Source organism: Centroberyx gerrardi, chromosome 22 (genome assembly GCF_048128805.1).
Source record: "Centroberyx gerrardi isolate f3 chromosome 22, fCenGer3.hap1.cur.20231027, whole genome shotgun sequence".
NCBI lineage: Eukaryota > Metazoa > Chordata > Actinopteri > Beryciformes > Berycidae > Centroberyx > Centroberyx gerrardi.
In genome coordinates this window covers 11,601,158-11,616,291 of record NC_136018.1, presented here as the reverse complement: position 1 = coordinate 11,616,291, position 15,134 = coordinate 11,601,158, and the positions used below count along the sequence as shown (strand labels likewise).

At 44.2% G+C, this 15,134-nt stretch overlaps 1 protein-coding gene across 2 annotated transcripts in view; it reads right to left on the bottom strand.

The window, feature by feature from the left end:
• prex2 (phosphatidylinositol-3,4,5-trisphosphate-dependent Rac exchange factor 2) overlaps positions 1-15,134 on the bottom strand; it is a 97,304-nt gene that overhangs the window by 73,520 nt on the left and 8,650 nt on the right. For both annotated transcript variants that reach the window (XM_071923983.2, XM_071923987.2), the window contains exons 2-5: positions 5,599-5,670; positions 4,329-4,451; positions 2,434-2,538; positions 318-419 (exon numbers count right to left, since the gene is read on the bottom strand). In XM_071923983.2, the coding sequence (XP_071780084.2) occupies positions 318-419; positions 2,434-2,538; positions 4,329-4,451; positions 5,599-5,670 (402 nt within the window). The remainder of the gene's footprint in view (positions 1-317; positions 420-2,433; positions 2,539-4,328; positions 4,452-5,598; positions 5,671-15,134) is intronic.

Genomic DNA, 15,134 nt, shown 5'->3' with positions numbered 1-15,134 from the left:
AAAGTAACAACAGAGTCTGCAGGTATGAATGAGCGCAGTCATGTGTCTGAGCGCTCAGCTGGGCAGGGGAGGTGATGATAGGCCTTGTATTATTCCTGCTATGTGGTTGTGCTGGGCGAACTAAAGCAGAGACGTGTCGGAATATGAGAGCAGTGTTTCATTAGCGAGGGAGAGGTTGATGTGAATAGGACGGGACAGCCCTAGCTAATGACTAGGCGGTGGTGGAGGAAAAGAAGAGCAGACGCTGCCCTACAGAGGTGGCACAAGGGTGTGGTGTCATCATAATACATGGTTAGCATGCACAAGGCCATACTCACTCTGAGCAGCAATGGGTACTTGCAGATCCTCTGAATAGGAGCTACCAGGTAACCTTCCAGTGGGACCTCTGTGTTTTTTCTGCCTCCCAGCAACATGCAGTTCTGGAGGAGAGGAGAGGAGAGGAGAGGAGAGGAGAGAAAAAAGCCTCAGAAAAGAGCATCAACTCACAGATGAACCTTGCCCTCAGCTGATCAAAGTGACACTTAATTGAATGTGAGGTAAAGGTTATGAGGTCAACTGCTAACATCTATTCTCACCTCCTCCTCACCAGAGATTGAGATGAGGTGCTGAATTACAGTGTAAAAAACGGGCCAGGCTTTGTAGTACGCCGTGGGCCAAAGGTTTAGTGGAGGTTAGTGGGCAACTTGAGGTCTGTTCCATCCTGGTCATTGCGGAGGTTGGGAGGTGACCTGAGGTATATTAGCCCAAGGCCGAGTGCAGGTTGGAGGGTAACATGAGATCCACATGGCCCTGATGCGAGGCTAGGTCTCCACAAGGTCAAGGCTATAAAGGCCCCATTAAATCAAATTCAATTAACATCTCTGCCTCCTCTAGTCCCCGAGTTCAAAGACACACAGGAACACTAAATCAGAAATAGACCTCTCGGTTAAAACTTCTCTTCTCTGATGGTGTGTGCATGTGCAAGCATGTGTGTGTGCTTCATTTCTCACTCCATCAATTGCAGCCCAAGAAAAGGCCATATGCTACACCAGTGAACTGGCCAATCAATACAAGCAACTCTGTGGTCATACTCTGGTTCTTCTGGGGGTGCAACAGTGCTGTAGGTCTCCGTTTCAAAGTGCTCTCTTTTTATGGAGGTCTTAAAACATAAGTGACACTTGTAGTGATGTGTGCCGTTCTGAGGCAAAGGAGTAGGTGTAAAAGGGACTAGCATTACAAACTATCAAGGCTTACGAGAAAAAGTGAAAAGTATGGACAGAGGACAAGAGACTGCAAACAGCGTGAAGTGAAGAGCTGTGAGAGGCAACAGAGAAAAAGAGAAGTTTGACCTCTCAGTTTAGTGAGCCAGCAGTGGGGATGTAGTCATCCTTTTGTTCTAGCAACGTGATGCTCCCCTGTGGAAGCGAGAGTCTCCCAGAGTGTTGGGACAGGAAGAGGGATTCCGCCCACACACAGGGCAGGGTCACTCAACGCCTCCACCTCTCTGTCAGACACACTGGAACATACAGTGCAGGGCTTTACACTGTCCAGCTGGTGTGTGTGTGTGTGTGTGTGTGTGTGGTTGTGTCTGTCTGTCTGTATGTCTATGAGTGTGTGTCTGTGTGTGAGCTTTGTGTCTATCTACCAGTGCTGTAATACTCAAGTCCTGGCTCAAGGCCGACTTGACTCCCAATTTTGATGACTCGTGACTGGACTCTGACTTTATTATCAAAGACTCAAACTTGGACTCAGACTTGCACAATGAGGACTTGAACTTGAATTTGGGACTTAATCACCTTAAACATAGACTACACATCTTTTCAGCATTACCCTAAATTTGTATCTAATCATCTGGTTGGTTAACAATATAGAAAGAAACACAGTATATGCACATCCCACATGAAGGTTCCTGTAAAACTGGTGCTGACCCTAAACAAAAGAAAAAGAAATGTCTGCACACAGTATATTCCTGTCCCATGCTTTCACATGTCCCATGCGATTTCACCCACGCCAACTAGAACATTTCACCCAAACATAGACAAATCGCCTAAATGTAGAAATGGGCTATAGGCTTCATTTTTGGCCTATTTCGAAATACAAAACGAAACAAATGAAATGACCAAATTCACAACTTAGTCATCATTTTAACTAATAAACTAGCTTTCAATGTGACAGATATACTTTTTAGGTGTTCTTTTTAATTTGTTTTAGCACGGATTACTTGAACTCAAACGGGTTGCTCAGACTCAGACTTCCTCAAGTCCTCAGACTAAGGACTTGAGACTCGACTCGGACATGACCTTGGTGAGTCGGAGTTGGACTCTGATTCGAACATTGAGGACTTGGGACTCAACTTGGACTCGGGGTTTAGTGTCTCGACTACAGCACCGCTACATCTTTGCCTGCACATTACGACCTGTAACATTATGTTTACAATGCGCCGGCCCCTCTCACCAGTAAACATGTCCGGACGGTCCTGATCTTATTGAGCTCCAGCAGTAGCCTCTGGGCCTTCTCATGGTTCCCACAGTACTCATCGTAAATCTGGAAACGGCTCTTCTGCAAGACACAGAGAAAGAGATGGTGAGAAAGAAGCATGGGGGGGTCAAAGGGAAAGAAATAACAGAGAAGGTAAAAGAGAAAGAGGGAGACAGAGACAGAGAGGGTGACAGCAAGACAGAGAGGTGTGAGGAATGAGCATACAAGTCAAAGGGAAAGAAAGAGAGGGAAAGAGAGAGAAAAAAGAAAGAGAGGGAAATAAAATAAGAAGGGAGCAGGATGGGACAATACACCAGAGAGAAAATGTGACTGCAGAAATAAGGAAAAAAGAGAGACAAAGGCAGAAATAGACCACAGAAGAGACATATGAATTATATAGTGTGAATATAATTCCTCTCCATCCACCCCCCTTCATCATAAAATATATAGTGTGTGGGGGGTTGGAATCATATCCTGTCATCTGCCTTGCAGGCATATGACGTTATGACAGCCCACTTTCCAAACCAGCTCTCATGCCATTCACACCCCATTGTCTTTTTGAGAGGCAGCAGTGGGACCAGACCACACTGCCTCTAAATCAGTCAAACAAAGTCACTACAAAGCAGCAAAGATGGTGGATGGTCTTCAGCCGCGCCGCTCGGCCTCGAAAGGCAAACCTCATGATGTGGAGAGAGAGACAATCTGACATGACAACAAATACGAGCACCTATGAAAACACCTTTGAGTTCTGGGTGGAGGTTAACTGTAATACACCCCCCAAAAAAAGATTAAGTGTTTTCTTAGGCTATGGGGATCACTTTTACCGTGGCCCAAAAGGGAGTAGTGGAATCTTTGGTCAGCATGAATCAATTTGAATGCCTGAATCACCGAGGGATTTAGATTTGCCAATCACTCCACTGTCCAGTTGGCTTAGTTTTTACCTATTTGTGTTTCCTCAGCAAAATTATATTGTGCAACCCCTTCTTGGAAGTCCTGGAGCATCAACAATCGATCACTTCAGAGAAAAGAAACTGAACAAATTTCCCAGGAGTTAGAGAGAGAGAGGGCGAGAGAGAGAGAGAGAGAGAGAGAGAGAGAGAGAGAGAGAGAACCTGTCCTATCTCTCTGGTCTCGCAATGATCACACATGACAGAAATATGATCATCAGTCATGCATGGTAGATTACGCTCTGAATTATATCACATTTTCACAGTGAGGTCACTCATCGTAAACCTAACTGTACCATCTGTACCGCTAAATCATGTCTCTTTCACCTGTATAAACAGCAGCCCGCCGCTGCACCGGGGCCCTGCTGGCTTTGAGGGGAGGATTGCCACAGGTCCAAAAAGTCCTGAGCAGAGAACCAGCCCCGAGCCAAGCACAAGTACAGCAAGATTTATTGAACTTTGAAGCCTATTATATGCCAGTCTGCCTCACGGCTCCGCATCAAAGAAATATGATATATAATGGGAATCTACAGTATATCTGAGCTCCATCAAGCATATCACACATGTGCACGCTCTTCACAGCGCTCATGGGAAATCCAGAGAGATAAATTGACAACATGTGGCATATCTCATCTTCGTCTCAGCGGTGCCACACAGGCGTAACGCTGAAGTTGAGAAAGATCATGAAATAGGAGAGAAGTTCCCTTCCATCCGTTTATCTGCAACCAAAAGGGCATTTATTGATAAGTATGGTTACAGGCTAGAGAGGAGGACAAAAGTGGTAATGTTAATGGAGCGGGCATCAGTTCATCTGAGCTTTAAGATCTTGTACAAGGGGTGACATGATAATTAAAACTAGTGAACATTTAACTTGTGAGAGGGGGATTCTGTTCAGCACTCAGTGAAATGGCATTCGTTACTTACAAAGTGCAAGAAGCAGCGCCCGACTTCATGGTGAGCGTGAGGGTCGGGCTGCAGCAGCTCTTCCACCATGGACAGGAAGTCTTTGTGGACGGACAGAATCTCCTCAATGTTGGAGAATAAAACCTGCAGAGGAGAAGGACATGAGGACATAAGGATTGGAACACAAAAGGGCGAGGGCTGCGTGTTCGTGTTTGTTATGTTCGCCGGCTGTTTAATTCTTTCCCCCTGTGCAGTTCCTAAGGTTGTCGGGGTCCAGCTCAAATCAATACGTCTGCATTATGCTGCTTTTTTGTGGCCAACTGTGTTAAACAAGAGAATGTCTGAGGCTAAGAGGGCCACAGAATAAAGAATGAGGTTTCTTTGTAATGGACATCTTAGCTTGAGACTTCTTTGACAACTCAAGCATTATGAGAGAGATATTTTAACAGAGCAGCTAAAAAAGGGACACATTTTTCAGATCTGTCGTATGGAAATTTTGCCTTTATGTGGTACTGACTTGTCCCCCTTTTATGTCATTTATGTGGCCATATTAAAGGACAAAATAATATGCTGACTCTGGCTAGGGAGAGAGGCCCTGTAATGCTAGTGAAATGTAACCAAAGCATGAAAACAAGGAAAGTCTTTTGAGGGTGTAGCAAGGCAAAATAATCGTTAGAGATAATAAAGAACAGCAAAGAATCAGGTATAATTTGATCAACGCATTTCCGCTCTCGTCTGTTTGACGACAGGCGGCTGTTTGGTGACATCACAGTCTGCTGCCCGACCCCTGCATGACCCCCCGCTCTCCAAAACCCCCTCGCGGCACAGCATGTTCCCAAACAAAACGCGGTATGAGTAGACATATTGCAAAACAAGGGATGTACAGCAAATATCCAGTGAATGTGTGTTTACCTTGAAGAGTAAGCAAGCCCGCTGAGACGATCCCAGACGCTCCCTCTATGAGAGAGCATCCTTTATTGTCCTCCACTCCTCCAGCCGGAATCATTTATAAATAGATTATATTTACAGCTGCTTCCTGGATCGCCTACTACTTTTTTCTTCATTCAGAACTTGGTTATTTTGGGTTGAAAGAGCGCCTCAAACAAGGGCCCCACTTCATTTAGTTTCCAATGTAATTTCCGGCCCTTTCATTGGATTACATTATGAAAACAAGGTCTGTGTGCAGTGTGAGAGTTAAAGGGCTCAATCTCGTATCAGACTGAATTGTCCTGGACATTTTGCCAAAGTCCTAATCACACAGTAATTAGCTGCGTCAGAGAGCGACCCTCACCTTAACCGTTTCCTCTGTGATGTTCTTGTCGATTTTGGTGGCTGCATACTGGTTGAGACGATGTAGAAACACCTGAAGGAGAGTTGAAGAGGAAAGCAACAGTTAACATATTTGAACTGGCCCCAAGATGAAATTACATTTTGGCGTCTGACTGTTGTACCTCATCCTTAAAGGTTTAACAGGCCAAATAGAAGAGTGGGATTGAGGCCTTGTGTGCAGCTGCAACACTTGGCTGCCACAGCAAATTACTAACCATCACAATGGACACCTGATACACATGAAACACAATCTTTGCACTGGATGGAAAAAAAAACATAATAATTGCAGTGCATGGTATTTCAAAGGCACTGTTAAACGGCTGGGGATAGGAGTCGGAGAGGCCGGCAGTGTGTGGATTGAGATGGATGGGAAGTGTTCTTACTTTCTTCAGTCCCTAAGGACGCTGGTTCCCAGGCTACTTCATACCACAAGTCCTTGACAACCCACTTAATGCTTCGGGGCACTTTCTGAGGCTGACAAATTAAGAAGGTGTACTTAGAATTCATTCTTAAAATGTGACTATGGAGGAATTAGTCATTTTCCGAACCCTGCCTTGGGGAGTGCTTTTGTAAAAGAAGCCATCCATCAACAGGTACAAGAATAGAATTTTTATGTTTATGTGGGTAATGTGTGCAATGCAGTTTGGCAGACAGTGATATTTATCTATCTTCAGTAAAAATCTCTGAGCAAAACAAATTGGCAACGTCACACTTTCATTCTGATTGATGACAATGTCCTTAATGCACTTCACTTCAGGGAAGTATAGGGGAGATATGATGAAAGCCAAAGCAAAGCTTACCTTGAAGAAAAATCAAAATGTCCAAAAAAATTCAAACTATGAAGCAAATTGCATTTCATAGCCCTGAATTTTATCTCCATCCAGCTTGCTCAGATGTTTACAAATTGCACCCCCCACCCCTCTTACTGAGCTAATGTTCGTATTGCTGTCAAATGTGAATAAGAGCACTATTAAGCAGCAGAAACTTTCTGCTTGGTATAGCTTCACAAAACCACATTGACATTTGTTTTCATTATCCATGTCACACCACTTACTCTATATATCCTGAAAGTATGATAAAGCAGAGTTATTGATTTTAAGCAGAGATCTCTAAGAAAAATAAAATGTGCCTTTGGGTTTTACTGAACCAAACCTATCTGCTGCAATATGTGTTAAGATTCATGATGACGAGGCTTAATAAGAAATAGAGAGACAAATGAGGCAATGAAATGTCAGTTTGACCAGCAGTTTGTCAGTTGACGTCTACTGTGACTGCATAAAACCCTGTAGAAGGAAGATTACCCAGAATACAGCAGGGCCTGTCAGAACCCAGGTTCATGTTTAAAGGAGGAAAGGACAACGACAGCCCACAACCCCACTAAATCAGTGTGCCGTCACTGGGTTATGACCCCACCAATATAACCCACCCCACACCGCCAACACACACACACACACACACACACACAGACACACACACACACAACCAAGGCAAAGTGACAGCAGCATAACAGGGACACCATAGCACAGTGCAACATGTTCTAACAAAAACAACTTTGCAGCACAAAGCATCACTTCATGGCACAGCGTGACACAAAACAACAACAGAGCCTCAACACACGACCAACATGATCAAACTCCACATAGAAAGGCAGTGTGTGCGCATGAAGTCACAGTTAGTGGACTAAGGAGTCACATCTGTCTCTGCAGTTGACCCTAACCACGGCTCCTGCATGCTGGATAACTGGACATCTCTTTACTGCTCCTCTGAGGGCCGTAATGCCATCTGCCGTTCTCCACAGCCACACGGCAGACAACCTGAGCCGGGAAAGTTATAGCATAATACAGCCACAAAGCATGCAAACAACCAAATTAAATGACCAGACAGGCTGTTACCACGATCGAAACCGAGTGGCGGTACAGTAGCCATGCTGATTGCAAACTTATTTCAGTTGATAAATGTGAACAGATGGAAAAATGGCTCCGGTAGGGCTAAAACAGTGGGGAAATCTCCATTTCCAGCTAATTACAAAACCAGACTTATGTGAACTATCTAGGGGAAAACATGTTGACAAGAAAAATTTACTGCATTCACACTACATCCTAGTCACATTGTATTGACTTCAAGCAACACTTCAATAAGAACTGTATAATTGAATGCTTGAATCTGGGCTTGTGGATGGAAAAGGGACTTAAATAATCAGCCTCTTTGTTGTGGGCCAACTCCATGCTGATTACCATTCTGTAGCTGCCTTGCCTCGCAACTCAGCCACTCACAAGCATTAGCATCTGATTAGCAAGTCTAATATGTACAAACATGGAGCAGACTTCGACAGGACCTCGCATAGGCCTGACAGGGCCTACAGTAGGACCTTTGCTGAGGAAAAGTAGTGCTAATTTGCATCAAAACACTGTTTCATGTCATCGATGTGTGACACCAAACATGGGCTCATTAGGAAATCTAACACTCAATTTTGATGATGAAGAGACTCTTCAACAGGAAATAATCTGTGTGCTGTGTCTGCAAAGCTCTAATTATATATCCACAGCTACAGGGGGCTTCTGCTGAAAAAGATAGGGAGCCACACTACAGATGCTTATCTGAAGTAAACAACAGTAGAAAAAAACACAAGGCATAATGGGGTGCAGAGACTCTAACTCTCATCTCAGACAGATAAATAATTGTGTATTATAATCTAAAAGATAAGAGACAACTAATTTGATTTTACCAAAAAGAAGCACGGTGCACTGGTTTAAAAACTAAAACATGTTTACTGTAGTTCTGAAGAGAAGTGCACCACACAGACAAGTAGTGAGGTCACCATGAGCTCGGCCACGCCAAAGCCTGCATGAGCGTTAACGGAAAAATCAATTTAAAACACCATTCACGTTATTCCTATGATTTTTGACAGTTCAGACTTGATTTGTGGAAATGAACAAGTCTCTCCCAAAGCTAGGAAGAAGAGAGCCAAGCTCTTGATGATGTCAAGACATGAATCCTGGAACAGCTCCATGGACAGTGAATGGGAGACTGACTGACTGGCTGACTGACTGACTGGCTGGCTGGCTGACTGGCTGAAGTTGTGGACACAGTAACAGCACCCAGGGTGATGGTGAACATCGGCCCATTTTCATACCTGATAGCACTGCAGTGTGTAAATGTGCAGCTCATTTGCAAAAGCTCAAACGTTTGGATGTACTGTAAAATCTAATATATTTTATGAGTCCACCGAATCATTTTTGTTATTCACTGTCAGTGGAGCCAGCTCAGGATTTATCTCTTGATTGCATCACAGAGCAGAGCATCTGTTTGGTTTCAAGCTTTGGGAGCAAGAGAATATTGATTGTCCATGATGATAATTTTTATTGACCTGAAACTAATTTTGTTTTGGGTGGATTTTTACATTAATTTCAAACGTATTACACTGAGTGTGGCTACAAGCCAAAGGCATGCAGAAAATTAGCTGGAGAAATGTTGAAGACTCAGCCAACGGCTCTTCCTGAGACTTCAGATGAGCTTCCCAGATCAAGTCCATAGATAAGGACCACATGTCCTCCATCATGGCTGCTGTCTCTGTCCTCAGTGACGGCCAATGGCCTTCCAGAGGGACACATTCTGTTCCCTAGGACCGGATGTGCTTTCTAGCAGGAAACCACCATGTCTGGGCACGGGCCGCTGTTGAATCAAAAGCAGACTTCATTGCAGTCCGATCCTTGACGGGACCTGTGAGTGATCCCAGTCTCTCATTCTGTGACCAGACATCGACAGACGGACGTTTTGAATCAAGCATTAAATCCCAGAAACGGAAGCCAGGGTGCGACTTCAAGAGTGCGAGCTTACAAGTGTTCACGGAGGTTTGAACAATGTTTTGTTGTCTGCCTTCAAAAGGCCCATCTGGATTGTGTTTGAACATGAGATGGTTTCTGAGGCACCTTTCTGAGGTGCTCTGGAAAACATGAGGCAAAGTAGAGGTAAAGCTGAGAAGGCAAGCAAGGATAAAAGAGTTGGATAACAACAGTGATATTCTTATGATGTTCTTTCCATTGGCAGTTCTAGGAAAGTTAGACTCATCTCCAAAATGGCACGCTGCTCTCCCTCACACACACACACACAAATGCACAAACACACAGACATATGCACACATATCACTCACTTGATGCCTAAGATTAGCCATGGGACACTAACATCTTTCTGTGCAAGGGAATTAAGCACCAACTGCTGTTGCGTGCACCAACAATTTTCCTCTCATGTTGGATATTCACACGTTTTCTATCCTTAATCATTTATACACCCGCATGCAAAGCAGGGAGGAAACTGTCTCAAAGAAATGTCTCAAAAAGTAATTTTGTTCCCCGAGGCCCAGGTATAATCACTTGGATTGTTACTCTGATAGCTGAGGGGAGAAAACACATTAAAACCCCATTAAAGGTTTCATTATTTCACAGAACAGATGGGTGTGATGAATAGAATAGTCCAATCACTGCATGTGGTTCTACCTGCCATCAATCAAGTAACACAGGCACACATGCTGTGGGCTACAGTGGTGTGGCTGTAGAAATCATGGGTCTGCTGTATGTAGATGTTGTAGATGTAGAAATGTTCTGACTGAAAAAATACACAGCATTTCTAAATAAATCACTAATTACAACTTAATGCACATTTTACTGTCACAACTTAAGCTATACTACACCAAAAAGTACATGTTTATATATAAATTAAGGAGTTACTGAAATCAGACACTGCACTATAAGCAGACCTGCAGGCCAAAGCACACAGCCTTTGTACCACAGAATTACTATGACTAAGCGGTCGCTTGGACAGTTTGGAAAAATTGCCTCAATCTAACATGAGTGACAGGTTCCAAATAACTGCAATTTATTGTTTGCTCAGATGTGAGATAGTAAAAACTACATTCTGCGTCCTTTGGGCTTTAGTGTTATGGAGGGAAAGGTAAGTGGCTCCAGAGTTGTGCGGTTTCCATGCCGACACAACACTTACTGTAAGAGTGTGTGCTGGGCCAGCCTAGTTCCTGAGAGAAAGTTCAGGGCATTGAGTGAATGGACATTATGCAACGCTGCCCCCCCACCAAACTGAAAAGGTAGAATCAGCGGAAGGCTAGCCGCTCCCTGTGTATATCTTTATCTTTATCTCTGTGTGAGTGTCAGCCAGACAGAGGAGGACCTTGAATTGGACTTGACCAGTTTGGCAAAAACACAAGCCACTTGCTCCCTGAAACAAGCAAACTGACAGTGATGTAACAGGAGGACAATGGTGCAGATTCCTGCTCTTCCAAATAAATACAAAGGCAGCAAGACAGAATGGCGGATGGACATTCAGCATTAATGAACTTTGTGTTTGTGTATATATGTGTGTGTGTGTAATTGTGTGTTTGCCAAGCCAACGCACAAGGTTGCGTCACAGAAAGGCTACACAGAATGTGAAATGAGGGGACGAGAGAATGAAGAAGGGAAAGAAAAAGTGCAAGAAAAAAAAAAAAACAGACGAGGGGAGCATGTCTTTTATCACATCACACAGCCACACACACACAGCAGAATGTGTTCTGATGGGAATGCAAATCCCACCCAGAGAGGAAAAGACGGCTAAACAGATCCAAAAGAGCAAAATGATGCAGCAAATTGCTTTGATAAAAAAAAAAAGAAGAAAGCTATCTAACTGCTCCCATGCTGTAGAAATTTGTTCGAGTCAAGTACAAAGCTAGCCTCAAACATCTGTTTATGCATTTAAGTTAAAACCATTGGAGGAGCGGGCAAGAATACGGGGTCCGTTTGATGTATTACATGCAAAACAACATTTTAGGTCCCTGCGGACAGCTTGGTTGAACTGTTGAACACCGTCCTCTCCCAGAAATTAAAAGCACTGGAGCAGCTCTATTACATGGAGTCAAAAGTAAAACAAATAAAAAGAACGCATGCGTCAGCACACTTTTAAAACTTATACTGTTAAATTGCCTTCGCTCTAAAGTGGGGTTGCAAACTATTCTCACAATTGAAAACGCTCCAAAGTGAGTCCATTGGCTCTGGTCACCGGTATACGCTATCACACTCTGGAAGAATGAATAGGCCATTCTCAGAGTCTATTGGATACACTGTCCCTTTTGTCCACTATGATTCACTGATTTTCTTTGGCGTTCCAACTGGCCTGCTGGCAAACAAACACACACACAAACATACTGTACAAGCTTCAAGCTGGTGAGGCAAACATTCAATTTCCACTTTATATCCCAAAGACATTTGCTGCAAAAAGATAAAAATGTAGGAGTGATATTAACACTGAAACAGAGGTACAGATAATTCAATGTATCCCAATCCACCGTCTGTGGAAGACAAAGAAATTCTCTCTTGTTAACAAATAAAAGAGGAGACAAAGGCTATTCAAGGCCAGAGATGGAGACACAAACAACAGCCTCGGCACGACAAAGCCCATCAGAGTGAATCACTAGACTGTGAAGGTATGCTCATTAACGTAATAGTCTTTGTGAGCGCGCGTGCGTGTGTGTGTGTGTTTCTTTGTCATGCATCTGTCCCGGAGGACAGCGCCGCGATAACAGTTAGAAGACAGCAGGTAACAGGTGCACCGGCAGCTTTAGCACCCTCAGGCAAGCTCTCCAAACACCTGACTCCCTGGATTTTGCTGTGTGTGTGTGTGTGTGTGTGTGTGTGTGTGTGTGTGTGTGTGTGTGTGTGTGTGTGTATGAGTGACTCAGAGAGAGAGAGAGAGAGAGAGAGAGAGAGAGAGAGGGAGGGAGGCACAGAGGCAGACAGAATGAGTGTGAGACAGAGAGAAATGCATAGACAGAGAAGAAGTAGAGAGAGAGAGAGAGAGAGAGGGAGAGAGAGAGAAAGAGAGAGAGAGAGACTTGTTTGGCCTTCGTCTTATCCTGTGGGAAGGATATGGTGCCTTTACCATACTTCCTGCAGGGAGGAACTGCTTTTAACCGGGAATTCAATGTTAAGGGGTTAAATCTCCTGTACAGAGGTCTCACACACACATACACACACACACACACACACACACACACAATTCCTGGCAAGCAAAACCTGAACTTCCCCCAAGATGTACTGACCAGAGGCAAAACAGTGAGTCTCTGATGCTGAGAGAGAGCACACTGGGGGACATCCGAGAAGAGAGAAAAGCTTCTTTGTAGTGATTCTCTGCCGTGAGCCGGGCCCTCCTGTCTTTAACAGGTCCTGATGACACCTCCAGGACTTCCCATCTCATTAGCCCTCTGGCTAGTTTTCCCAAAGTGCTCCAGCAGGCCCTTTTCCTCGACTGGGAATGTATACAGGAAACAGACACTATAAATACAGCGGGGAATGTTAATATGTTCATCTTGGGAGTGGCTATTAAGGCTCATCTGCACAGCTCCATGCAGGGCCTCTGGTTTTAATTAATGACAGGCAGCATGGTGTGTATTCTTTCTACAGGATGCTCTTCGACTGAACAAAAGCCCATTTGTCTCAGGAACACTTGTTTGCTGTCATTTTGAAAATCAGGCAGTCTATAAATACTGGAAGACCCTGAGAATAAATGTAAGAGTGGAGAGGAAGAGACCTGACATTCTCTCACTATCAAAAATATATATGTATCTATTAATTAAATAATTATTTTGGTTATGATGATGCATAGAAAAAGAGCTTATCATGAAAAAGACCTCCAGGATAAGAATTAGAATTTGGAAAACTGTGTGGATGTAATCGTACTCATTCACTGTTTTAAAACTTGCCTGTTCTGTCAAGAGGATCAAATATGTAGGAAAATATCTAGCTTGTAGACAAATGCAAAATTTAAACCAACCAGGACGTTTTCTTCAAGGCTATAGTGACTAATATCTGCGAAGGGTGAAGAAAATCATTTTCTTTGATGTTATTGCTGTCCTTTCATTGACCCTAGCACCCACAGCGATGTATAAACAGTTGGAATGAAACGATTTATCCAATGGACATGCCTGTGTCCAATGCCTGTGCCCGACTCTTGGTGAAATACTTGCACTGGTGACATTGGAGTGAGATGAGCACATATAAAGCGAAGCCTGTAGCCATGTCCCTCATATTGCATATCTCAGAGGCTGTGGGTCTGTTCAATTTCACCCATCATAGCACTATGAATGGCAGGCATCTTCAACATATTAGGAAGATCCTTTGGCTTGTGAAATTGGATATTAAGCAGTGAGACTAGCCTCCAGTAAATGAGTTAGTCTTTAGAGACCAGGCCCTATCACTCTCCCTCCATGCCTCCCCAATCTCCATGTACAGCCAAGCAAACCATCACCCACTGATAGCTGGCAATTCCCAATAGTGCCACACACCAGCACACTCTATTGAACTGCAAGATGACTAAGCGGAATTGTCAGTCTCCCAGTCTGTGGCGCGCTCCCAAGCACGACTGTCACACACACCCAGATTGTTCATTTGATTACCATTCGGGGGCCTCCAAATCGTCCGCTGGAGACGCCTGCCATCCATCTCAGCAGGACTGGCAAGGCGAAGGGAAACATGCAGCGTCAGCCTCTCTCCCACATGACAGAACCGGATACCGTCAATGGAGAATTGAACAACTACCCTGCCAGTTTCTCCCTCTCTCTCCCCAGGCACAACTGTTGGGATGTAAGCACCCCCCACCCCTGCTCTTCCCCTGGTCCACCCCTACCAACGTCCCCTGCTGCCAGGGTTCTGCACACCATGCCATCTTTGTGTCTGTGAATGGACGGAGCTGGAGCCGCCATGCCAACATGGCTGCATCAGCTTGGTTAAGTCCTCTCACTCTTCCAAAAGAGTACAGGCACATTTCTCCTGCTTAACTGTTTTGACCTCCAGCCTTTAGCAACTCTCCCTCACTAGTGCGTTGGCCAAGACCCCACATCCCACCCAGCAGCTCTACTCTAGAGAGATATTTCCAGTGATAAGACCTCTAATTTTAGGCCCATTCCTCTGGAGAATGCAATTTGCCAGCTTCCTGTGTAGTTATGAGGCATTTGGGCTGTAAATTAGCATGAATGAATATTGAAAATCAGGGTTTGTGACATTTTAAATAAACATTGTGCGACCAAAACCTCTGCTCGCTCTTCCTGGTTTCATAATCGGCTTAGAATTGGGTAAATATCATTGGTTGCATTTTTTGTTTCACCTTTCCTACTCTCAGCAAACGCACCCCCCGCCTTTTCACCATGCGAGTGTAACCGTCTGTTGTAACTGCAAGCTAAACAGTTCGTTTTGAGAAGCTAATGATTTTGCGTACTGCCAAAATCACTAATCAAACATGGCAGATAGTTGTCACTGCATAATAATCTATGCGCAAGAAGCCACCGCTTTCTCTTCGCAGGTAATGTTGCCTTTCATATGCTGGTGTCTCATATGTTAGCCTCTGTCCAACACGTCCAACGCTGTTTACAATATACATGCGTGGTCATCCAGTGTGTGATTGGCCGTCAACTTGTCAATCAAAGCTCTACTGCAAACATAAATAATACACCCACAGTTATCG